The 26233-nt window shown below is 38.9% G+C and overlaps 1 protein-coding gene across 14 annotated transcripts in view; it reads right to left on the bottom strand.

Annotated features, from left to right (window-relative positions):
• The window catches only part of LOC149315753 (receptor-type tyrosine-protein phosphatase T), an 849328-nt gene that overhangs the window by 250693 nt on the left and 572402 nt on the right, over window positions 1-26233 (bottom strand). For all 14 annotated transcript variants that reach the window (XM_089514002.1, XM_089514000.1, XM_089514008.1 and 11 more), the window contains exons 8-9: window positions 7138-7434; window positions 5428-5537 (exon numbers count right to left, since the gene is read on the bottom strand). In XM_089514002.1, the coding sequence (XP_089370128.1) occupies window positions 5428-5537; window positions 7138-7434 (407 nt within the window). The remainder of the gene's footprint in view (window positions 1-5427; window positions 5538-7137; window positions 7435-26233) is intronic.

The following is a 26233-nucleotide window of genomic DNA, read 5'->3' as shown; positions in this document are numbered from 1 at the left end:
CATATGTTTAGTTTTTTTGGTTTTGTTTTGTTTTCATACAGATATGCCACTTGGTATGCTTTCTTATTCTAGCCAACCTAATGTACTGGGACAAAAAAAAATCATCCATGACATTTTGTGGTTAAAAAAAAGATGCAGAGAAAGTGCTGTGATTGCTAATATGAGAAACACTCCTTCCTCTAGAACAGCAGAAGACAGCTGTAATCTGAAACTACACTACCTTCATAAACAACTTTTTAAAAATAAAGGTGTTAAGTGTGTTTTTCATAAAGGCAAAAACAAAACAACCAGTTGCTTGCTGCATTCCCATGGAGAGAAAAATGTCACTGGAATTCAAATCAATGGCCACCCATCAAGAGTACGTATCGCTGCACAGATTTCCAAATTATTTTGCTGTGTACTGGATTAGGAAGGTAGGAAGAGTAAATATGATCCACAATACTTTTGAGTCACTGTGAGCCTTCATAGTGAGGTGGGTCAGTGGGTGAGATTAGTTCCCATTTATTGAAGCAAGGAAGGGAGGACAGTAGCAAGTAGTTACCCCTCATTTTATGTTCATTTCTGAAGTGAAATCAAACAAAAGTATACTTCAAAGGAAGCTTAGGGATGGCTTTTTCAGAGGGACACTGAGAATTATCCTTTACATCTGATGTTAAAGGTATTGTGCTATCCACTGAAAATTACTATGAAGTTGGAAAATGTTCACTCAGAACATTTTAAAGTTTTTTATGATTATATGATTTATACCACATCACATTTTTAGGATCACATTGAGCCTCATTTAAAATCTGTACATTTTGTACAGACCCCACATAGTTAAATCATAACCACTGCTTTTAATTAAACTAAGCCACAATTTTAATATTTCACTGCACTATGATACATTTATTTCCTGGTAACCTCTTATATTAATATCCTCTACGTCTCACATTTTCAATCACCTGCCCACTCTGAATAGTAGTTGTTTGCTACTGTGTAAATTCTGTCTGCATGCTGATTTTACAACACAGAACAGGCTGTGTCTGTGCGAGAATGTATGTCTCATTTTCTAATTCCTATGCATATACTGACATGACTGAAATTAAAAATATAAACCTAGTTCTTTATAAACAAGACTGTAGAGAGAATTTAGAGAATTTAAGTTCCGATTTCCTAGCGCCCATCAATCCTCCATCTTGAACTTTGCATTTCAGCATATCACCAGGAACCAGTGAACAAACAACTGTAAAGACCCTCTCCCCTTTCAATGTGTTCAGAACTAGAAGTAATGAGTGTGTGTGTGTGTGGGGGGGAGAAAACATTATTGTAGTGGAAAGTTGTGTTATTCAATGCTCTTAGGAGAATTTCATCAAGCTGTGAATAAAGGAGTCTCAGGAAAAGGATGCAGTTTAAAAAGACTGAAAATTTCATGTAGGTTAAAATCAGATCTTATTAATGGATTTCAGATCTGGGAGTGGGGGATCTAGAAAAACAAGAAATTTATTTCTGTTCCCTAGTTTGTGATGTTTGTAATGCCTTCAGAGTTCTACAAGTATCAGATATGGCATTGGAGACATTGCTCTTTACTGAGCATTAGCCTTTCCTGGTTGCATCTCTAATTAATTGTTCATTTTATTTAATTTAATCTAAAACAAACAGTAATAAGTTCAATAGACTGTTGCAGGGGGTACAGTAATAATTCATAGGTTTTGATCCTACATAGTTATCCAAGCTTTTGTGTAACTACACACAGGACTGAGCAATATCGAGCTGACATTCACCTGGTGTAAAAGTGACAATTTGAGTGATTAGCCTTCCTTAGTTGGAAATCCATGAAAGAAGAAACACTACTAAGAAGCAAGGAGAGTTGCACCTTTGTTGGAGAAAATCAGTTCAAAGTTTAGCAAAGTGAGGAGGAAAGAGATTCCATGGTTAGTGTGATGTTTTCCTTTGCTCTATAAAAATGGAACAAAGAAGTAATCTCCATTCTAAATCACATAGATAAGTGTAAATCCAATCTTTTTGATATGTCAACCCAACCCTCCTTTTCCACCAAAAGCAATCATTTCTAACTTATGTTTTTCCAGCTTTAGGATAGGCAGTACTTTCAGCATACTACATAAATAGACAGTAAGACTGAATAAGGCATGTTTAGCCTGGAGAAGAGAAGGCTGAGAGTTGCCATGTTTAAATATTTGAAAGTTATGTCATACTGAATATGAAGCAAACTCCCCCGCTCCGCTGGCTGCTCTAGAGATTAGGACATGGATCAATGAATGCAAGCTACAGGAAATTAGATTCCATTAAACATCAGGGAGAAGTTCCTGATTGTAAGATCTGTTTGACAGTGGAACACACTGCCTCAGATGTGGTGAAATCCTCTCCTTGGAGAAACAGAGGCTGACTGACCATTTATTGGGAGTGTTTTGATTGTGATTTCTTGCATGGCAGGAGGTTGGAATGGATAGCCCCTGTGGTCTCTTCCAACTCTATGATTCTATTAGGGTGTAATGGCCCTCTTTTAAAGAAAAAAGTGTGATTTTTGGGCGTAATTTCCCCGCCTCAAATGATGCACAACAACCTTAAAACACATGAAAATACCTCCACCCTGTCCCCTTAAGCATCCCAGAACTGCATAATATCTCCAAATATTACAGTTTTCTTCTGTAGTTCTTCTCAAAATGGTGCTGGGAGTGATATGATGTTATCTCCTGTTACGAGTTTGAGAGACTTGCTCTGGGATATGCAACCTGTGGTGCTCAGGGAGAGGAACTGACCCCTGGCTCCCATGTAGCTGCTTACCCCTGTCTTGGGGACATTTGCAGCTAAATATAGGTTGATTTTTTTTTTGTCTGTCACTTTTGCTATCCTATGTTGCATTTTCTGAGACATGAGCATATCTTCTTTATACCTTACAAGACCATTCTTTGTAATTACTCCTGTGCACACTTTATTTATTTATTTATTTCATTTCATTTCATTTATATGCCATCTTTTTCCTGGAGTGGGACCCAAGACTATAGCCTTATATTGCTGTTGTCCTGCCTCATTCTGCTTAATACAGATATCAAATATTCCTAGAGTATCCACCATGCTAGAAAGTCTTTGAAACTTCGACAGTGGTGATGTGGCTGAATTTCATTCCTGTGTTTGTTTGTTTGTTTGCTTGCTTTAAGAATTGACTAAAATGGAAAGTGTGTTCATATTTGGGATGGAAGCCATGTGAAACATAAGAAATTCAGTTTCAGAAATGAAACTGACAGATTTCTCATCCCTTTCAAACAGCAAACAGTCTCTTCGAACATACAGTAAATGTTACCTTTTTAAATGTTGTAACTGATGTTTGCTTGTAATTGCTCATCAGTTCATGCAAATTCTCTGAAAGCAAGGTTGTACTGTGGTAAGATTCAATTTATAGTTCATCAGGTCTATGGATGAAACACAACTCTGAAAGACTGTCAGCTTGGTACTCATGACAACCAATGATAAAAACAAAACTGTCTTGATATACTTGCAAGCTCTTCTCCCTCTGTCATATGCTTCCGCTCTAATGTACAACACAGTGACACAAGGGATTTTCTATGTGCAGAGATGACTAATAATGGCAAATTGCAGAAGCTTTTTAGTGACACACACAAAGCTGAAACTATTCAACATAGTTGTGGGTTTGTTTGTTTGTTTTTATTTGCACCACATTGGAACATCTTGTTTCCAGATGGTAAAGACTCAGCACATTAATCTTGCTAGAAACACCCAATCCTCTGCTATCTACTTTTACAACACAAACAACTGGTATCTTGCTAGAGGCATAAGAGTGGCTAAAATGAAACATAACATATAAGATCAACTTGAATCTTAAAAAATATTTTTTCTTTATCAAATGGCTCTTCCCAGAAAGTTATAGGCAGAAACCTATAGAGGAATTGAATATTCACATATAATCTTTCAAAGCCTGCATGCAGGAGTGAGAACCCAAGCAGTGTAAGAGAGCTACTAAGTCTTTATTTGGATACCTTATTAAGTTCAACATTTTTTCAATACCTCTGTTACTTTTATTTTATTATTTTAGCTCTTTACCTATTATCATACTATCCTACTATTCAGCACATGGACTTGTGAATGATTTACACTGAAAATAAATATGATAAGCTACTTAAAGGGCTTCCCTACACAAGCACTGGGAGGGTACAGAACTGAAATCCCTAGTCTTCACAATTTTTAAAATCCTTGGTGGGGGCAGAAAAAAAGGCTGATGAACAGCCCCAAAATGGTGGCCTGGGTCATATTTTCTCCACTGCTTCTCATAAACCCAAATGCAAAAACTCTGGGCAGATTTAGGCTGATTTCTAGGAGTGGAACTGACACAACATTACTACTGGTTGTGTCAAGAATGACTCTGTGGTCCAGAAAAAGGATGTGGCAGAAAGTGCCTCCACTCTTCTGAAATGACCCACTCCTCCCTTACACACATTCTTTTGTATTCTCAATGAACATGGAATACATAATGACAATCCAAGATCAGTCTGACTATTATCAATCCATTTGACAGGTGGTACTGGGAAGAATTCTATGGATATTGTGGACTACAATAAAGACAAATAAATGGGTGCTAGATTGAATCAGGCCTGACCTCTCCCTAGAACCAAGATGATTAAACTGGAATGTTATACTTTGGACATATCATGAGAAGATAAAACTCACTAGAAAAGACAATAATGCTTGGCAAAGTAGAAGACAGTAGGAAAAGAAGAAGACTGCAGCTAAGATAGATAGGCTCAGTCAAGGAAGCCACAGTCCTGAGGATGCAAGATATGAGCGAGGCCGTTGATGATATAGTAACTTGGAGGTCTCTTATTCATAAGGATGCCATAAGTCCAGGACAACAGCAATTGACAATACAATCATTATTTTTCTTTGCTCTAAAGAGTATAATCAAAGATAATTGGAGAAAAAAAGTAGTCAACCCATGTTACTGAGGAATTAACTATGATATTGGATCCAAATGTCAGGAAGTTTTAGCTAGGGTCCCACTGGCTCCCTCTAGCTACCAGCACATTCACATATGGTCCATCAGCATATCTACCCAACATTAGATGCAAGCCCTGGACACTTCATCTACAACCAATTCTTTTTGTTGCATAGCATCACATTAACAAGAGTCTAATAGTGCCTACAGAAACAAAGAGTGGGTCCTTCCCTTTTGCGGTGGTTTGGTTCTTGCCCTGTCTGCCCCTGTCATGTAGGTGGAGGAAAATGGGAGCTTAAACTCACATTAGTCCACCGGCACATGCTGCCATTGACTAATATGGGACCAGGTAATCTATAGAAGATCCAATCTGAGAGTGGCTAGTCCACTGATACAGCAGCTCACTGTAAATCACATTTGCCATTGGTGGAAGAAGGGCAATACTCTTACTGCACAGACTGAAATGAACTTCATTCCCTTACCTCATAGAGTGTAATTATCCCGTTTGTTTCATTTGGTGGCTTCCACTGAACATATATCTTCTCTTCAAAGGGTCCTCCTTGAATGGACTCAAGGGGGACAGATCCAGGAACTAGGAAGGACATGAGAAAACAATTCAAAGTTTGAATATCTTACCCTCTCTTCTTCTCAAAGTTCTTTCCATTACAGTAATTGCTTCTTACATGGAAGACTGGTTCAACACACACTGCAGAAATAATCCAGTTTAAGATCGCTTTAACTGCCATGGCTAAGTGCTAGAGAATCCTAAAAACTGTAATTTACTGTGGCACCAGAGCTCTCTAGCAGAGAAGGCTATATGCCTCACAGAATTACAGTGCCCAGAATTCTCTAGGATTGAGTCTGGGCAGTTAGTGATCACAAACTGGATTATTTCTGCAATGTACATTGGACCTCTGATATTAGAACTGCTGGGGTTTTCTTCTAAAACATCCTTCATGTAGTTGTGTATTCCATTTTACACATGTTCTTATTTATGTGAGTTTTAAGTCTCTCACATAGCGGTACTATTAATTTATTAGTGCTGAAATGATCTTTTTTCCCTCTCTAAAGCAGTGAAATTGGTAATTGAAAACAGAATCTTTGATCAGGTATAATGTTTCACTTACTGGGCTACTGACTTAAACAGAGGGATTTACCTATTTAATCAGCATACAACCTGTTAACTCCAAGGAGTGTGAATACAAGCCTACTGTGACTGTGGAGGAATTGATCTATCATTTCAGCAAATAGTTGTAATGAATACTGATTAGCTTATCTTGTGGTGCTGCTAGGCCCAGTAACTTGTAGTTATAAGTCAGTAAACAGAAATTGAGACATTCAAGGGAAGGATAATTCCCTTTTGTCATGAATCAGCTAATTTCTACATACACCTTAGAGTCACAAATTATAAACAATAAATTATGAAGATAGAAGGTTTTCATTAGAAAACCAATTTTGTTAAGGATAGCAATATCTTTCCTTATGCTCTGCAACCAACACACATATATAATGGGGATAGGTGAATCTGTCCTGCACAGTTTTGCTCAGCTTCTCACATATTAGCTGCTAAACATCTTCAATCCTCACTTCATCTCAGGTTGTAAACCTTCTTTTCCTCTTTTCTTTTTTTTTCTGTACAAAAAATTATATATTTTTAGATCTGAACTTTTCAAAACATGCACATTTTTGAGTATGCACTTTTTTAGCTGTAAGATTTTTGTATGTATTTTTAAAAACTGACCAAAGGGTGTTTTCTGAACACTTTTCTGAATGTGCACATTTCCAAATGGCTCCCCCAGGGTCAAGATTGCAATGTTCATTAAATTTTAGGTGGGTAAGGATGAGATAATCCCATGCTAAAATAAACATTTAGTGCATGTATTATCCACTCTATGTCTTAACCACTTACTATTTTGATTCTCCCAGAACAATATTCCCTCCCACCCAAAATCTTCTCCTTCAACTAAAGAGGATAAGATAATTTTCTAGTCAGGCTCAGTCCCTGTAGTGTTGGTCATTGCTTATATAAATTACATTTATGGGGACATTATTTTGGTGTCTGTACTTTTATGGAAAATTTGGTCGTAGGCTTGATTATTCTACGTATGTCTCCATGTGAATGTGTGCCCTGTGTAATGATTGTCTTAACTTTCATTTTCATTATTTTAAGCCAGAAAAACTGTTTCTCTTACCATCCTCTTCAGTTTGCACTACCAGTTCTTCACTCTCCATCTTGCCCTCTGGATTTGAAAGAGCCAGTCTTAGCCGAATGGTCATGAATGGTCTTAGTCCTCTCAAAGTATAATGTGATGATGTCTGAATTAGTTCCTCTGCCTCATACTTCTGCTGGTTGAATACATACTGGTAATGAACAGTCAAGTTATAGCTGTGGCAACGAGTCACGGCATAACCAAAGGGCTCCCATTGCAAGGTCAGCTGTCGGGATCGGATGTCAACAACTTCCACATTCTGGGGGCCATGCACTGGATCTGTGGAGCAAACACATTATTCTTCAGATAAGCAACAACTATATACTTTTAGCTTTAAATTATAAAAAGATAATTAAAAAGATTAACTATATAGAAGAAAATTGGGAGTCACCACTTAGGAGACACCAGAAATCAGGAGTCACTAGGTAAGAAATAAGAATTACTAGATAGAACAGCCTGCCTCAGTAATACATTTTGGGACAAGAAAAATCAATTATTTACCTTCTTGTTATAATTTCATACAATGTGCATTTGAATTTGAAGAGAGAAAAATGTCTTAGACGCTCTAAAGGGAATAAAGTAATTAATAGTAGAAAAAGTTATAAGCTTCCAGACACTAAGGTTTCTACAACAGTGTGCTTATAAAAAAAATCTAGGAAAATAGACAGTGAAATAGACAGACAGATGGTGTTAGGTCACTTGCCTGAGTTAACTACAATTACTACAATACACTAAGGGACATTTTCTTTAGTCCTCGATTATGGCATGATTTACTCTAGATTAGGAAGGGGCAAACAATTTATTCCCATACTGTAGCATTTTATCTGGCTTGCAATTGCAATTGCAAAATATAGGAGGTCTCCAGACAGAGTAACTGTTGCTAGTAGCTGCTGTTTTTGTTCCTGCAGTTTACATAGTTTCAAAAATATGAGCTTCTCTTGTGTCAGAACATTTAATGGCCATTCCCAGCATGAGTATCAACACTTTATTCCCACCCAGAAAGTGTTTAAAAACAAAATAAAACAAAAATATCACACACCAAGATATATCACAATTAAATGAAAGAAAACCCAAAATACTTGTAATAATAATAATAATAATTAAAAAAAATTATTTATATCGCACCCCTCTGAGAACAATCGGGGAGGCTAACAAAGTTAAAATACAGAACATATAAAATCCCTGGTACCCTCACCTCGTTAAAAGAGTATTACATCCAATATAGAATTTAAAAAAAAAAAAACAAGTTAAAAACTGACCAAAAGGTCAACAACATCACCTCAATAAACAGTCAATGGGATCAGCAGTATATTATTCCCAGACGTTTTTGAGGCCGGGTTCTCTATTCTGGGAAGGCCTGCCAGAAGAGATCCGTCTTAACAGCCTTTTTAAAGCTGTCTAAGGCCTGTTACAGACAGGCCAAAATAAAGCTGCTTCGAGTCACTTTGGAGATATGGTATTTCAATGATACATGAGTCCTAAGAGTCTGGAAGCTACACCAAAGCTGCACTTCAGTCCTTAGGGCTGGAGCGTGGCTTTGGTGCGGCTTTTGGACTCTTAGGACGCATGCATCATTGAAATACCATACCTCCAAAGTGACTCGAAGCAGCTTTATTTTGGCCTGTCTGTAACAGGCCTAAGGATGTAAGTAGACGGATCTCATCCGGCAGGCCGTTCCACAGTCTGGGGGCTACGATGGAAAATGCCCTCTGGGGGCATCCTATACTTGTAATTGAACCAGGTTCCCTCGGCAGTCTTCCTCCTCCTTACTGGATTGGAGAGAGATTATACGTCCCTTTAAACTAGTACAGTCAGCCCTCCGTATCAGTGGATCTTTTGTCCACGGATACAACCATCCATAGTGTGACAATATTCAATATATAAATATTCCAAAAGCAAACTTTAATGTGCCACTGTATATAAAGGACACCATTTTACTATGCCATTGTATATAACAGGACTCAACATCCATGGATTTTGGTATCCACAGGGGGTCCTGGAACCAAACCCCAGGCCATACCACTGTCCAATAAGATGTTTGGAGTACTATATTTTTAGAGAAAGAAGGCATGCCCATTCAAGTTTCCAAAACAAGACAATAAATATAAAACAAATTCTATATAATAAAATGTTTTTTTTAAAAAAAAAAATAATTTAAATAGGTTGGAACAGACCAACAAGTTAAACCCACAAAATATGTTAGAGATCACCAAGTAGAAATGGTTAAAACATGTGTAGATGTCTAAAGGAAGAAGAGAAGGAGATTAATTCTCAAAGTATCTACTACATGTGATACTTTAAACATCAAGTGATGGAAAGAATATTTGAAAATATTCAAAAAATTGTTGAAAACATTTTTTTTTCATTTTGAAAAACTCTGAACTGGCAAGAATCCTCATATTTCAAGATGAATTCTATGCAAAATTTGTATGTGATCGTTTTGTTCATAAAACAGTATTTTCTATGTAGAAAATAGTAAGTCGTGATGTTAATTCTGACTAGAGTTAGACCGATTGGATCACTGTGATTTATCTATGTGCTGACTCACTGCTGAACCATTTATTCATAGAATCATAGAATCGTAGAGTTGGAAGAGACCACTAGGGCCATCCAGTCCAACCCCCTGCCATGCAGGAAATCCAAATCAAAGCATCCCTGACAGATGGCCATCCAGCCTCTGTTTAAAGACCTCCAAGGAAGGAGACTCTATCACCCTCCGAGGAAGTGCATTCCATTGTCGAACAGCCCTTACTGTCAGGAAGTTCCTCCTAATGTTCAGGTGGAATCTCTTTTCCTGCAGCTTGCATCCATTGTTCCGGGTCCTGTTTTCTGGAGCAGCAGAAAACAAGCTTGCTCCCTCTTCAATATGACATCCTTTCAAATATTTAAACAGGGCTATCATATCACCTCTTAACCTTCTTTTCTCCAGGCTAAACATCCCCAGCTCCCTAAGTCGTTCCTCGTAGGGCATGGTTTCCAGACCCTTCACCATTTTTGTCGCCCTCCTTTGGACACGCTCCAGTTTCTCAATGTCCTTTCTGAATTGTGGTGCCCAGAACTGGACACAATATTCTAGGTGGGGCCTGACCAGAGCAGAATACAGTGGCACTATTACTTCTCTTGATCTAGACACTATACTTCTATTGATGCAGCCTAAAATAGCATTGGCCTTTTTAGCTGCCGCATCACACTGTTGACTCATGTTCAACTTGTGGTCTCCTTGGACTCCTAGATCCCTTTCACACGTAGTTTCATTCAGCCAGGTGTCACCCATCCTATATCTGTGCATTTTATTTTTCCGCCCTAAGTGCAATACCTTACATTTCTCTGTGTTGAATTTCATTTTGTTAGCTTTGGCCCAGCTTTCTAGTCTATTCAGGTCATTTTGAATCTTGATCCTGTCCTCTGGGGTATTAGCTATTCCCCCTAATTTGGTGTCATCTGCAAATTTGATAAGTATGCTCCCAATTCTGTCATCCAGGTCATTGATAAAGATGTTGAATAGCACTGGGCCCAGGACAGAGCCCTGTGGGACCCCACTGGTCACTTCTCTCCAGGATGAAAAGGAGCCATTGTTGAGTACCCTTTGGGTTCGGCCGGTCAACCAATTACAGATCCATGTAACAGTTCCTTTGTCTAGCCCACATTTTACAAGCTTGTTTGCAAGTATGTCATGGGAAACCTTGTCAAAGGCCTTAGTGAAATCAAGATATACTATATCCACAGCATTCCCTTCATCTACCAAGCTGGTAATTTTATCAAAGAAAGAGATTAGGTTTGTCTGGCATGACTTGTTTCTCTGAAACCCATGTTGACTTTTTGTGATTATGGCATTGCCTTCTAGATGTTCACAGACTCTCTGTTTAATGATCTGCTCCAGAATCTTTCCTAGTACTGATGTCAGACTAACTGGACGATAATTGTTGGGATCCTCTTTTTTCCCCTTTTTTCCCCTTATTGACTTGGTCTACTCTAATTGAGGATAACCGAGAGGATGTCCGCCAATATTTCTAAGAGAAAAATAGTCTTTTTGCACAGAAAAGTGTTTCATGTGTAGAAAATGCTGACTTTCTCTGTACAAAATTCACACATTGTTGATGTGCTTAGAAAACACCATTTCAACACAGGAAACAGCTTTTTCTGTGCAGAAAATAATTGCTAAAATTATTTCTTACTTCCTTCAAGAAGGAAATTAGTGAAGAATTATATCACACACACACACACACACACACACACACACACATTTATATGGAGCCCTGGTGGTGCAGTGGCTAAATAGCTGTACTTCAACCACTCACTCACATACTGCAAGATTGTGAGTTCGATTCAACCTAGGGGCTCCAGGGTCCTTCTGAGGTTGCTAAACTGAGTACCCAGCTTGCTGGGGGCAATTAGCTTACACATTGTTAACTGCTTAGGGAGTGCTTAAGTGCACAGATAAACGGTATAGAAGTGTACTTGCTACTGCTATTTCTATCCCTATTTATTTATCTTTTTAAAAAATTGTTGTTGATGCCCAGTGCCCTCTGAGCAGAGGGCATTTCATGAATGGTGTGTAAAGTGCACTCTGGGCAGAAAATGTCATAGATGTGGTTATGGCCTGAAACTCGAACAAAGGTGAAGGGGTGACCTGAGTTCAGTTTGGAGACATGATGACTCAACATTAGAACAGTCCTGAGTCACAGGAAGCTGATGACAGAAGGGCAGGAGGTGAAGCCAGCTTGTTTCAATTCTGCAGTCACAGGTGGCAGGTGACAGGAAACTTGGTGATGTACCACTAGTGGGATGGACTCAAATCCCAGGAGGGGAAACTGTATATATGTGTGAGAGCTGAATGCTCAGTATGGTGGTTGTATTGTAAATAGGAGTCTGGTGAAGCACTTTGATGATTTGTTATATATACTGAAACAAAGATTAAAACCTCTGTGTGAGTACTCAGCAGTCTCCCAGTTTTTTGTCTAGCCAGCAGCTTCTGTGTGGGAGGAATTTTTCTCTGCAACCTGCACAGAGCTTCACAGCAGAGTCCTTTCTGTGGCATTCCTGTTGCTAGCATATGTCTTCTGTATGTTGCATGATTTTACATGCCCCAACATGGTGCACACAAATCATAAAAGTACTTTCCATTGCCCCCATATGATGTAGTGTTCACACTAGTATGGCATGGAGGAGATCCCCTCCAGTGTATCCCAGCTTTCATTATGCATATATGGGAAGAGGCACATATATCCTAATGCATGAAGAGTGTTCCAATTCCTTGAAAAATGGAGGGAACTAATTACATATTTAGAGCTTATATATATAATTATTTCCCACCAACAAGGGACACTCATCATATATAGGAGTAGAATACCTCACACATTCACAACTGTATATAAAAAAATAAGATGCACAGGGTTAAAAGTACAAGTCTGAGGGCTCTTACCATACACAGCTTTTTATTATGAAGAAATACATGGTTATTTCAAAGTATGAAAACTATCCTGTTAGGGAATTCTCATTGCTATCCAGGATGGCTTGCTCTATAAATTCTATTTTAAGACAGAGATACAAAGTAAAATGTATGCATATGGGAGAAAGCGGGGAGGGAAGAGAGAATGAGAGACATTCTGTTAGCCTTTTCCAACACACTTCAAATCCATTATCTGCTGTTTATGTCTTATGTCAGAAAGGAAATAATGCAAGCATTACGCACCTCCTCCCAGAAGTCCATTTGTGCATATATGAATTTTATAAACACCAAAACGTCTGTGGGAGAGTGCAAACATTGTGGTGTTTATCCATTATTACTGGATGCCTTTCAGAACTATCTATGGTAAATCTTAACCATTATATTCACCAACTGTTCACTATTAATGCACATATGGACATGCATAATGTAGTGAATGATTACATATCATGTTCACTCATGATTCCTCCATTTTCAAGTATAATTAAAATATATTGTTTGCTAATCCATCCTTTCACATCATGAATTTTCAGAAACAACATTTTTTTTAAATCTACCAAACAACAAAACTTCATAATCCTATAATATTTAAACTCATATACTGTGCAAGGGAAACAATTTAAAAATTGTTGTAGAACAAAACAAGCAAAACTATTTTTAAAACTTCTGCTTATGAACAAGGAATAAATATGCTGAACAGCTGGTGTGTCATTTCTGGATGTAAAACTGATGTATCCATTTTCCCCACAAAGCCTCAACATAGTCATATTTATTTTCAGCCTCTTTTTAACAAAGACAAATTTGGCTCAAACCTCTAACCATACAAAGTAAATATTTCTCACATAGATGCACAAACAGGCTTCATCCGTCATCCCATTTAAAGAAATATAGATAATCATAAAATCAGTTTCAGTATTTTAGTTTCTGTTCTTTTACACAGTTAATGACAATCAGGGATGTCATGGTGCAGCTATTTCAAACATAGTGATGTATCCCGAAAAGACACCTGTTACAGGTGGTGCAGTTTTTAAAGACATAGTGACTTGCTTTAGGCAATGCTCAGAATATGCTACTTTATAAGATTTTTGTTCCAGAAAGATGTTGGTGGGGGTAACAAGAAATTGTATTTTCAGTGGCAGCTCTCTGAATTTGAAATTCACTTCTTGGAAAGATTAAGTTGAAGGACAATCATTTTATTGTCCACTTGTCAGCCTCAAGGATCTTTCTGTTCAGGCAACCAACTGCCTAGTAAGGACTGGGTTTCCAACCCATACACTATTCTATGGTATTTGTATTGTTATTGTTTAATGTTGTTCAAATTGTTATTGTTACTTAAATGATTTTGAACTCGGGATGGAAAGAATGTGAAAATATTCAAAAAATGTTTTTTTGTTTTTTTTTTAAATATATTACTTAATGTTAAGAAACACAGATGGGGAGAATCCTAGACTGACAAGAATATTTGCAGTTCTGGAATTACTCTGCACAAAATTTGCACATGGGTCTTTTGCCCAGAAAATAGCATTTTCTGGCTAGAATTGCAATAGCAACAGCAATAGCAAGTACATTTCTATACCACTTATCAGTGTACTTAAGCACTCCCTAAGTGGTTTACAAAGTATAAGCTAATTATCCCCAACAAGCTGGGTACTTATTTTAGCGACCTCAGAACGATGCAAGTCTGAGTCGAGCTTGGGCCCTTGGCTAGTATTGAACTCACAACCTTGAATGAGTGCCTGCAATACAGGCATTTAAGCACTACACCACCAGGGTATTCTGCACAACATTATTTTTTGCCCACTATTGGAAGAGGTCACAGCAGGAAAATAACTGATAAAGTTATTTGTTGCATCCTTCAAGGATAAAATTAGTCAAGAAATTGGCCTCCAATTTGCTTCTGAGCTCAATTTATGATGCTGATGTTGACCTACAAAGCCTTAAATGACTGGAATATCTTACGAAACACCTCCTCCTATATGCGCCTGCCAGAGGTTTGAAACTTCAGAGGAAGCCCTGCTGCATGTCCCAACACCTTATGAAGTTAGGTTGGTGGGTACACATAACAGGAGGTTTCCTCTGTAGCAGCGTCTCGACTGCGGAACTCCCTACCCAGTGAAGTTCCATCTCTTTTAATTTCTTCCAGGCAGCCAAATCAGTGCCATTCTGCATTGCATTCAGGGACTAAATTTGCTTTTTATCTGTTATAATACAGGATTCTAGGGTTGTTTTTAGACTGCTTTCAGGAAAGTTTAAAGATTCATTTTAATGTGTTTAAATTTTTTAATCTCTGTATTTTTATTTATTCATGATCTCAGGAGACCTTGTGGGCTGAGACAGGACACAGAAATACTTTAAATAAACAACAAATAAATATTTTAACCTTAGCTTTCTCTCTGTGTGAAAGATTATTATAACTTACTGGAACTTTAAAATATGTAATTGGTTTTTTTTAATTATATTGTGAGCTGCCTTGAATCACAGTTTTGAAAGGAAGACAGAACATAAATCAAATAAATAATAAACTTATAGTGCACGTGTGTGTGTGTATGGCTGCCAGAAGTAACATTCAATGGTTTGTATTCTAGAGGAATTAGAAAAGACCTACTGAATGAATGGAATTTAGTTAAAAGTTGAGTCAACATTCCATCATTGATGCAGTGCATCTACTCTAGAACCACAGAATCATAGAGTTGGAAGAGACCTCCTGCCATGCAGGAATACACAATCAAATCACTCCCAACAGATGGCCATCCCACGTTTAGTTGGGATAACAATGGAATCATCTCATGGCAAGATGATTCCTTAATAATTCCATTGTAGATGTTCTAGTAAGCCTGGCACTTGCAGAAATACTCAGGATTCATTCCTTGCTGGCTCTTTTAACAACTAGTTTTCCATTACCTTCCATTCCCATAGTTAGTTTCTGTAAGCCACCAGATACAGCTCTACACAGCTGTGGCATATATAGCTGTATACAGAAATAGAAACTCTGCAGAACCCCTTGAGTGCTACCCTGAGAAAGAATTAAGGATGTGAAGGGAATTTGCTCCATTGGACTTCTTCCCCCTTTTGTTTTGCAGTTTGCACTTTCTCATACTGACCATTGCCTAGAAACAATTTGTCTTCCGGAGTCTGCACACTGACTGACAGATGGGGGAATATTTGCAAGAAATGAGTTCATTGGAAAGTTGTTCCAAAATATATATACATATTTCAGATGTGCATAAAGCACTATTAAGGATCATTTGTTGGAGAGGGTAATATGTTTAAGTCATATGTACAATTTAAAAAATATATGGACATATTTGCATACATTTGAACAGTGCAAAAATGATAAGAAAAGATAAGGTGGTAAGAGGATTAATTTCATCCCATTAAACACACACACCAGAAATTGATACACATGAACACTGTCCCTACGATGGGGTATTGGATAAATACCCAGCCACAAGAAGGAAGACAGTGGGGCACAAAACAGTAATACAGTCCGTCCTCGCCTTACGTGGGGGATCCGTTCCGGATCCCTCCGCGTAAGGCGAATTCCGCCTATGCTCGAGCCCCATTGGAAACAATGGGGCTCGTGCGCGGTGGCGTGGTGGCGCGGGCGTGTGCAGGGTGCAACGGGTGCATGCGCCCATTCAATTGAATGGGACGCGCCGCCCCTTCCGCCCTGCGCGCGCCCCGCAGCTTGAGCGCGTATACCCAAGGCCACGTATGGCGCGCCCGCGTATGGTGCAGGCTCACTGTACTATCCTTGTGCAGGATGATCAAAGAGGCAGAAAAACCAAAAAATGTAAATGATTACAGGACTGAAACAGCAACTTTATTCAAGTGTTTGGTGCTCATAAAGCTAGACTCCAGAATCATCTAATGATGTGGGATAAGTGGTATTCAAGGGAGATAAAAGAAAATTCATTTTCATACAGGACATATTTAATCTCTGGAAATGTGACAGTTGACAAACTGGATACATTTAAAGGTAGATTTGACAAGTTTGTGGCTGTTAACACTATCAGTGGCTACTAATCAGAATGACCATACTCTATATCACCTTCAGTATAACAGTCAGCATGTCTCTTTCTATCAACTGCATTGAGGTAGAGTTAGGCGCGGTACAGACCAACCCTTTGCGGTGGTCTGGACCCGCCCCTTTTCGCTCCGGATTGGGGCCAGGGCAGCCTCACCAGCAGCCCTGCACCCCCAATTCTGAGTTTTTCTGGGTCACGCTTCTTCCTCGTGTGGAAAAGGGGTGTCCTTAGGGCTTCATGCCCCTGGACACCCCGACAGCCAGAGCCATGGGTTAATGGGGCCTCCTGGCCCCTTTCTCCTTGGTATTGTTCCCACAGCTATTTGATTGTCACGGGAACAATATGCGTGGCGAAAATGAGCTCCGTTTCAGAGCTCCTTTCCGTGCCGCAGCCAGGCCGTCGTAAGTGGCCTGGGGCCATGCAGAGACATCACCCACGCGCCGTCCCGTGTGGATGGCACCACGTAATAATGGCGTCATCCACACAAACTAGGGTTAGGGAGCATGAGGTTGCCGCGTGCTCCCTAACCCTAGAATTGGTGCCGGTACTCTGCTTAATGGCACTCTGTACCACACCTCTGAAAGGTATTGTTGACTGCTTAGAGGCTTCTAAAGACATTTGATTAGCCACTGTGTGAATAGAATGATGAACTAGACAGGTCTATTTCTGATCCCACATTGTTCTTCTGTATTTAAGAGACAGGCAGTGGCTAGATATTTAAAACTGGACACTTCACCTCCAGTTTCTTGCTACTGTAGGCTACCTACACTGTCCTGTTCCATACTGTGAATGCAGCTGCATTTTGACATTCTCTTCTCTCTCTCTGAGCAACAAGCGGGTTGATAAAGATGTTCCATTTTTGTAAAACACGTCAGCCATGGAACTAGATTTCATACTTCAATCTGTAACTATGTAAGACAATATATTTTAAAAACAAACAAACAAACAAACAAAAAAAAACAGGGCAGAGGATTCCTTCCCCTTCCTTCCAGGAGAGGTAATCAGCTTGTGGGGTTGAGTCAGGTCAGGAAAAGGACAGACCTGGGATTCTGGAGGGAAGAAGTTACACATGGACCCAAGGATGCACCTTGTCTGCCACCGTACTAGAGGTAGGATTGAACTGGCAACTAACTGGTACATTTTCCTTCTTCTAAAACAGATTTGCAATAGGATAAATATTTTGGGTCCTGGACTAGGAATGGCAGGTAGGTCTTAGACCTAACATTTTAGGCATACATGTTAAATCATCTGTCATTGTTGAAATACTTTTGTGCATTATCTCAATTCTCTAAAGGCTTATGGGATTAAGAATCTTGTTTTATTTGAAATAAGGCTCAATATTTCTTCAAAGTTGCAGTCTGAGCATCTGCCGACATGTAACTAAACAATATCAAATCTGCATGCTTCAGTTAAGCTAGTGCAGCTTTCTCATGCAGAGTTGGATAGGTTTTCCAACCCCATGATCCCTGTAATACTGCAGGAAGCACAACCGAATAAGCATGTAAAGCAATTAATCAGAGAGAGGTTCTTAGCATGAAATTTCTGAAAATAAAAAAAAGATGAGAACAAATATCAATCTTGCTTTTCCTTTCATTGACATCAGAAATTGCTACCTAACCCATCATTTTATTTATCACAGATGCTTAATCAACAGGAGTTTAAATAATGTGAACAATAAATACTTCGACAGCTGAATAACAGGAAATGAAATGTACACTTTTCTATAAAATATTTTTTTCAGGGATAAAGAAAGGGACAGAACACTTCACAGAGAAGCAAAGTCAGCAACCTAAGGTCTCATATATTTCAAATACATATTTCAACAGCTATTCCAAGTGGTCCAGAGTTTAAATTTTAAATACTGTACTACTGTTTTCCAAAATAGTAATCCGCCACCATTGCCTCTCCAGTCACCTATACTAAGGCTTCTTTCATACTACACAATTATAATACTCTGATATCACTTTAACTGTTATGACTCCATCCTCTGGAACACTGGGTTCATGATAAAATAACTTCACATGATAAAATATCATGATCCAAATAACTTCATGTGGTATTTGCTACCAGAGAACTCTGGTGCCTCACCAAACTACAAATCCCATGATTCAATAGGGTTCAGCTGTGGCATATTACAACTTGTGTACAAATTATTTTGTTTGCCAAATTTGGTCCAAAACACACTGCAGAAATAGTCAAGTTTTAGACCACTTTAGGTCCTAGGGAATCCTGGGAATTTTATTTTATTGTGGCACCAGAGCTCTCTGACAGAGTCCAAATGTCTCATAATACTACAGTTCCCAGAATTCCATAGCACTGAACCAAGGCAGTTAAAGCAGTCTCAAACTGGATTATTTCTGCAGTGTGTTTTGGACCTTTGAGTCCTGGGAAACATACTTACAGAGTATTATTTCCAGAGTGTAACATTCCCTGGCACCCAGAGAAGTGAAGACAAGCAACCACCCAAAGGGAAGTTATTTTTACCATACATCAAAGGAATCACAGACAGAATAGGCAAAGCGGTGAGGAAGCACAACCTTCAAATGGTTTACAAACCAACTAAGAAAATCCAGCAAATGCTTCGCTCAGCCAAGGACCAGAAAGACCCTCTCACAGCCGCAGGAGTTTATTGCATACCATGCAGCTGCGGAAAAGTCTACATAGGGACCACCAAACGCAGTGTGCAAACAAGAATCAACGAACTATGATTCTTGTTTGCCCTATGAGGAACGCCTTAGGGAGCTGGGTATGTTTAGCCTGGAGAAAAGAAGGTTAAGAGGTGATATGATAGCCCTGTTTAAATATTTGAAGGGATGTCATATTGAGGAGGGAGCAAGCTTGTTTTTTGCTGCTCCAGAGACTAGGACCCGGAGCAATGGATGCAAGCTGCATGAAAAGTGATTCCACCTCAACATTAGGAGGAACTTCCTGACAGTAAGGGCTGTTCGACAGTGGAACACACTTCCTCGGAGTGTAGTGGAGTCTCCCTTCTTGGAGGTCTTCAAACAGAGGCTGGATGATCATCTGTCGGGGATGCTTTGATTTGGATTTCCTGCATGGCAGGGGGTTGGACTGGATGGCCCTTGCTGTCTCTTCCAACTCTATGATTCTGTGATTCTATGATTCTATGAACACGAGAGACATTGCAGACTAGGTCAGCCAGAAAAATCAGCAGTAGCAGAACATGCCACAAACCATCCTGGGTATAAAATACTGTTTGAAAACACTGAAGTTCTGGACCATGCCAACCACTACCATGTCAGGATGCACAGGGAAGCCACTGAAATCTACAAACACCTGGACAATTTCAACAGAAAAGAGGAAACCCTTAAAGTGAACAAAATTTGGCTACCAGTCCTGAGCAAAATAAGGACTCAGCAAATGCAAATGGGAAACCATTTAGAGTCAGGGGCTTTCCCAGCAGATAATGAATCACCAATTAGCAGACATTAATCCTCCTTTGCATTAGCCTCCCAGTCTGAGGCCAGCCATCAACACAGAACTATACACATGCAAATCACTCCTGGCTCACACAGTATATATACACCCAATTTTTCCAGGCAAACCATTCTCTGAAGATGCCAGTCACAGATGCTGGCGAAACATCAGAAATAAACTCTGCTAGAACATGGCCACATAGCCCGAAAAACCCACAAAAAACTATGGATGCCCAGCCATGAAAGCCTTCGACTTTACATAGCATAACTTGATTTCAGTAAGGACTTTGACAAAGTCCCCTCATGATATTCTTGCAAACAAGATATTCTTGCTGTTCCGTAAATGTTCCCGTGCAGTTCAATACACATCAAGGCCTGCGATCTCCACTATGCTACCAGAATGTTATAGACAACATGGTTTGCAGGGGTGTGGTGGTAATATGCTTTCTGTAAAACATACCAAAACACACACACACGCGCGTGCATATAAACCAGCATTTCCACATTAGGATGCAAACTCGGTGTGATCAGTCTGCAAATGGAGCCACAAAATGGCTGCTTATGATTTAACCTTGCTATATTAGAGGCCAAAGTACACTTAGTTTGCTAGAATTAAAATACACTTTGTTCAAATATGATGCAGCATATAGTGTTTCATTTTTAACATGTCCATGCATTATGACACATGTTGCTGCTTCACTGTTTAGCATTTGGACATCAAACAGGATAAAAATGCTGCCAGGCTAATGCTACAATGTCCAGATGCTGGAAATCTGATTTAAATGTAATATCAAGCATTTGGACCCCTACACTGCTACACTATGGTTGTATCTGTGTGCACACACATTATTACTCCAGAAATCACACTGGACATGCTAAAGACATAGCTACTAAATCCAAAGCATGATGCTAAAAATACTGCTTTATGCCTCCCCCCCTCCTGATTTTAGATCTCTCTTTCCCTACATTAGATCTGGTAGGATATGCCCCATGTTCTTACATTAAGGCATTCTGAGTTTTCTTTCCCCTGTTCTGTATCTTGGGAGGGGTTAAAAACTGGGATGTTAGGAGTATTTATTTCATCTTTTATCAGTACTGTACATTGGTTCAGGAGAACCAAAGTGAAGAACAGTTTTCTTTAAAAGCTGTTCCATATGTCATGCTAATTTCTTTTTATCTCTTCTGAAGTTATATAACTTATTGATGGGGAACAGAATTCTTTCAGTGCTCATTTGTGCCACTAAAATTTGTGCTGTGTGCGCTATCAAGAGGGTGATAAAAGATGGGCTTTGGGGGACCTCAGAGCAATATGGACATCGTCTACTCAGTGCTGTTTCATTAGTGGCAGGAGCAATTTCTTGCAATTAGGCTCCTGCAGTAGGTAGTTAACCTAAAGGGCAATGGTTGATTGTCTCCATTTAGCTTTGTTACTCAGCTGAAGCCTCTCATTCAGAGCACAGTGCTTTGATAAGAGCTCTGCCTCCCCTCCGCCTCTGCTTGCCTGGCAGTGGGAGACAAAGCAGATAGCTGTTATTAACAAGAGCCTACATCAAAATTCTCAATCCCACAGCTTGCTGTAAGGCAGCAATTGCATGAAAAGTAAAGAAAATCATCTTCACCAGTCAAAATAGAATGATAAAAAAAAAGGGAATGACAGGAGAGGAGACACTTTTAACTACAGCCAATTGACACAATGAATGGATTTTTGTCCAGAGGATGTGTAGTTCTTGAGGTAAGGATAAATCAGAATCTTCAAAGAAAACATATCATCACCATCACCATCATCAAGTTTTGTCTTTAAGAACAGACTATGAAGAAGATTGAATTAAGGCAAACATATGAGCCTCCCTATTCACTCTTGACAATCAACTCATCTGTCAGATAGATCTTTTGCAGTGGTCACAGGTAGTCAGACTTGGTCCTTTGTTCCTCTAACTGTTGGAGTTCCTCAGGGCTCTGTTTTGGGTTCCCTACTGTTCTCTCTTTACACATTGTCCCTAGGAAAACTTATCAGCTCTTTTGGTTTTCCCTATCATCTGTACACCAATGACACTCAGCTGTATCTTTCCACCCCTGATCTTTCTCCAAGTTTTGAACTTCAAGTTTCATCTTTACTTACATCTGTCTCTCAGTGGATGCACCATCGGCATTTGAACTTGACATGTCCAAGATGAAGCTTCTTGTCTTTACACCTAAGTCCTCGCTTCGATACTCTTCTGTTTCTGTCGAAAACACCTCTATTTGACCGGTCCATGAAGCCCGCAGTCTTGGTTTCAGTTTTGATTCCTCTCTGTCTTTTATGCGCCACATCCGACCACAGCCAAAGCCTGTAGATTCTTTCTTTACAAAATTGCCAAAATCTGTCCATTTCTCTCAACCTCCACTGCCAGATTACTGCAACCTCCTTCTGGCAGGGCTTCCTCTCTCTCATCTTTGTCCTTTAATTTCCGTTCAGCATTCAATGGCACGCATCATTACATCCGCTCGCCACTTTGACCATGTTTCTCCTTTATTATCATCCCTTCCCTGGCTCCCCTTTCCCTTCCATATTCAGTATAAATTTCTGTTGTTGACCTTTAAAGCCCTGCATGGGCTGTTCCCTTTTTGTTTATCTAAACTTCTTTCTCCATACATTCCCACTCATACCCTCCATTCTAGTAGTCAAGGTCTGCTGTCCCAGCCTAGGATTTCCACTGCTCCATCCCGGATTCGTACCTTCTCACTTGTTGCCCCTCACTCTTGGAACCTTCTTCCCCCACGAACATGGGTCATCACTTCTTTGACTACTTTTAAATCTGAGTTGAAGACTATCTTCTTCAGGGAAGCATCCCCAGACACTGTGTGATTATCTATCTGATTTTTGATTGGATAGTTGATGTTGATGTTTTTAATTGTTGTCTGCTCATTTTAACCAATTTTATTTTATATTATTACCTACTGTTTTATATGTATTTTGTAGATTGTACATCATTGGCAGATTTTATTTTTATTGATTTGATTGTATGTACAGCGCTGTGTACATTTGCAGTGCTATAGAAATAAACTATAATAATAATAATAATAATAATAATAACAATAATAATAACTTCACAACTTGTCTATGCAAGTAAAAAGGCTGAGAACTCTGTTGCCACTGCTTCACTTATCAGTCTTCAGTCCTCTGAGGTTTTATGAAGTGGCTCAGTGGGTCAAAGTATTATAAGACCATCTAGCCAGATGTAATGGAAATGCACTCTCCTTAAACTCAGAAATATTCATTTACATATACATGTTTTCATACAGACTATTTTTTTTTGTCCACACATATATTTTCTATGAGAATCACCATGCTATAAGGCCTTGAATGTTGGACTAGGTCACTGGGAGGGTTCAAATTCCTCCTCAGCTATGGAAATCTACTGGAGGACATTAAGGAATTCACACTCTCTCAGTTTAAGAGAAAGGCAATGGCAACACACTTCTTAATTCATCTTGCCAAGAAAATACCATAAGTCTTTTTTTTAAAAAAAAAATAACTTAAAAAATAATTAAATTCACAGATATAGGTTTTATACGATACATAGTTCCATACATATATTTTCTACCTTCTTTCACAACTTGACTAAATATGTTTTATATCCCACCTCAGTGATCCCCTTCCCCAGAGACATTTTCGCCCTTATATTCCATCCAGAATCCCAATTCCTCCTGTGGAGGTAATTTTCCATCTTCTTTTCTCAATACTTTCTTAATTATTTCCAAATTCCATCAAAGTCATTTTTCTCCCATAGTCCCCTTTTCATTTCCAGTCTACATATCAATTTATTTTTAATCATTAGTTTCTGCACCTCTTTATACCACTCCTCTAATTGTACAATTATTTTTGTTTCCAACATCTTGCTATAATTAATCTCGCTGTTGTAAGCAGGTTTGTTATCAGATCTTTTTCTTCTTCTTTCCATTTCTCTGAATTATATAACAATACTATATTCAGACTTCCATCTATTTTTATATTTATAATATTTTCTATTTCTATAGTCACTTCCCCAAAATTTGTGTACATATTTACATTGCCACCATATATGCATATATGTCTCTATTTTTTGGCAACCTCTCCAGCAATTTTCCAAATTATTCTTATCAATATTATGTAATCTCACCTGTCTCAAATACCATTTCCATATCAATTTATAGTAATTTTCTTCAATCTGTTTCAATAGATTATTTAAATCTCTTTGTTCCCAAATTCTATCCCATTCTTTATCACATATTTTACAAAATACTGTTAAGTCTTAAAGATTTAAAGACATCTATGCAATGTCTTCTGTGTGTACTGTATATATTGGCACATTCACAAACTTACATACATATTCATAGATGAAATTTCCAAACTGCATTCAAGGCAATTCAAACACACACATATACATACATACATATTTTTTAAAAGTGTTTTGACATGTGCATAAAACACATTTGACCTCTAAGAGTTAACACATTTTGGACATGATCTAAGCCATTTTAAGGGAAGGTATGCCTTTGATGGTCTTCATGATTAGAGACCAAGATAATTGGGGCTTGGCTGATTAGCCAAGTCAGGGACATGTTATAGGGGGCAAAGCACTGTGGCTTTTTATGCTAGTTGCCCCCTATACAGTCCAACACGAGCCACCTCTCCTGACCAATATACAGTGTGAGCTTATCTGGTCACTTTGGGGCCGGGTAGGAATTTTTATCCCCATTACATGTTTGTTTGGGGTTTTTTGCATATCCCATACTGTTCATATTGAGACTTGGAAAATTGGCTTGGTGAGTCATTAAATAGGATTGTCACCAGGGGACAGCAATGGGGAAAATATGATTAGTTCAGTGTTCACCATTGGCACCCCATTTGGGCGAAAAGTTTGCCTCTGGGACAGCCTTTACAGATCAAGGGACCTGTTGGAAAGGAGCCTGCTTTTGTGGCTGACATGGGGGGTTGCTCTCTCTTATAAACTCATAGGATTTGGGGGAGAGAGTGTCTTATGTTTGCCTGGACCAAAGATTGAATCCAGTATCTTGGATTTACCTCAGGGCCTGGTGTTTTGTGCAAGGGTAGGCTGGAGGGATTTTGGTCATGTGGGGACACCTGCTTCTCCAGTGGAGCCACACCAGGATGCTCCCCCTTCTTGTAGTTTCCCAAAAAGTCAAGTTTATTAGTATTTGCATAGGTCAAATAAATGGCCCTTTATTTTCCCATGGTTATGTGTCTGGACTTGCTATTTCATGGCTCATCATCAAATAGAAGTGACATGCCTGAGTTGTCCATCTCCAGTGTACAGCCTACTCATGAAAGTGCAAAGATGTCCTCCTGTTACAAGAACTGAAGCTGACTAGATTTTTTTTACACTTTTGATTACTGATTCTAAACTGATTTAAAAATAAAAGACAAATATATATTCACTTCTCTTTGCTTGTTCTCAGCTTGTTCCTGGGGAAAATAACTCATTACCATGTTGTCATAAGCAAACTGTATAATATATTCCATCAAATTCTGAACACTCAGTAATGAAAGAAAAGCAGAACTAAATTCTAAGATTCTCAGACTGCTGGAGAAATTGAACAGAAAAGAAGTAAAGACTATGACTGTCTTCCTTTTATTTTTTCAAAGAGAGACTATAAACTGTTTTAAAATGGTTTGTGTTGAAAAGAAATAAGCCTTGGGAAAAAAGTTAAAGGGAAGAAAAGCATTTTCCAAATTACATGGGCGCACTGAAGTACAGTCTTGTGGTAAGAAAAAATAGAGCAATCAGTGCTATTTTAAAAAGTCTACTGTTCACATCACTTGTATTAACTTTAGTCCTTCCCTTTGATCCCAAACTGTGAAAAAGATTTATTTATTTAGGTGAGTTGAAGAATGCATGAGACCACCTGAAAGTGGAAACAGACATGGTCCAGTATCACCAAACTAAGCTACTATATGTTTTACTGTGGGCAAAGTACAGTTGTTCCCACTGTCATGTAACTTGCTGTTCCTTAGAAGTCTTAGGGGTGAAACAGACTGCCCTGAAGGGGTGGCTTGAATCCGCCCCTGAGAGAGCCTGCTGGGGGCCATGGCAACTGCATGCTGCAGTCCCAATCTGGCTTTTTGCCAAGCAAAAGAGAAGCGGCAAAATGCTGGTGCTTTTTGAGTGAGCAAAAAGCCAGTTTTC

The sequence above is a fragment of the Sceloporus occidentalis genome, unplaced genomic scaffold (assembly GCF_023333645.1).
Source record: "Sceloporus occidentalis isolate IW3139 unplaced genomic scaffold, rSceOcc1.0.p SCAF_3, whole genome shotgun sequence".
NCBI classification, from domain to species: domain Eukaryota; kingdom Metazoa; phylum Chordata; class Lepidosauria; order Squamata; family Phrynosomatidae; genus Sceloporus; species Sceloporus occidentalis.
This window is presented reverse-complemented; position numbering and strand designations above follow the sequence as displayed.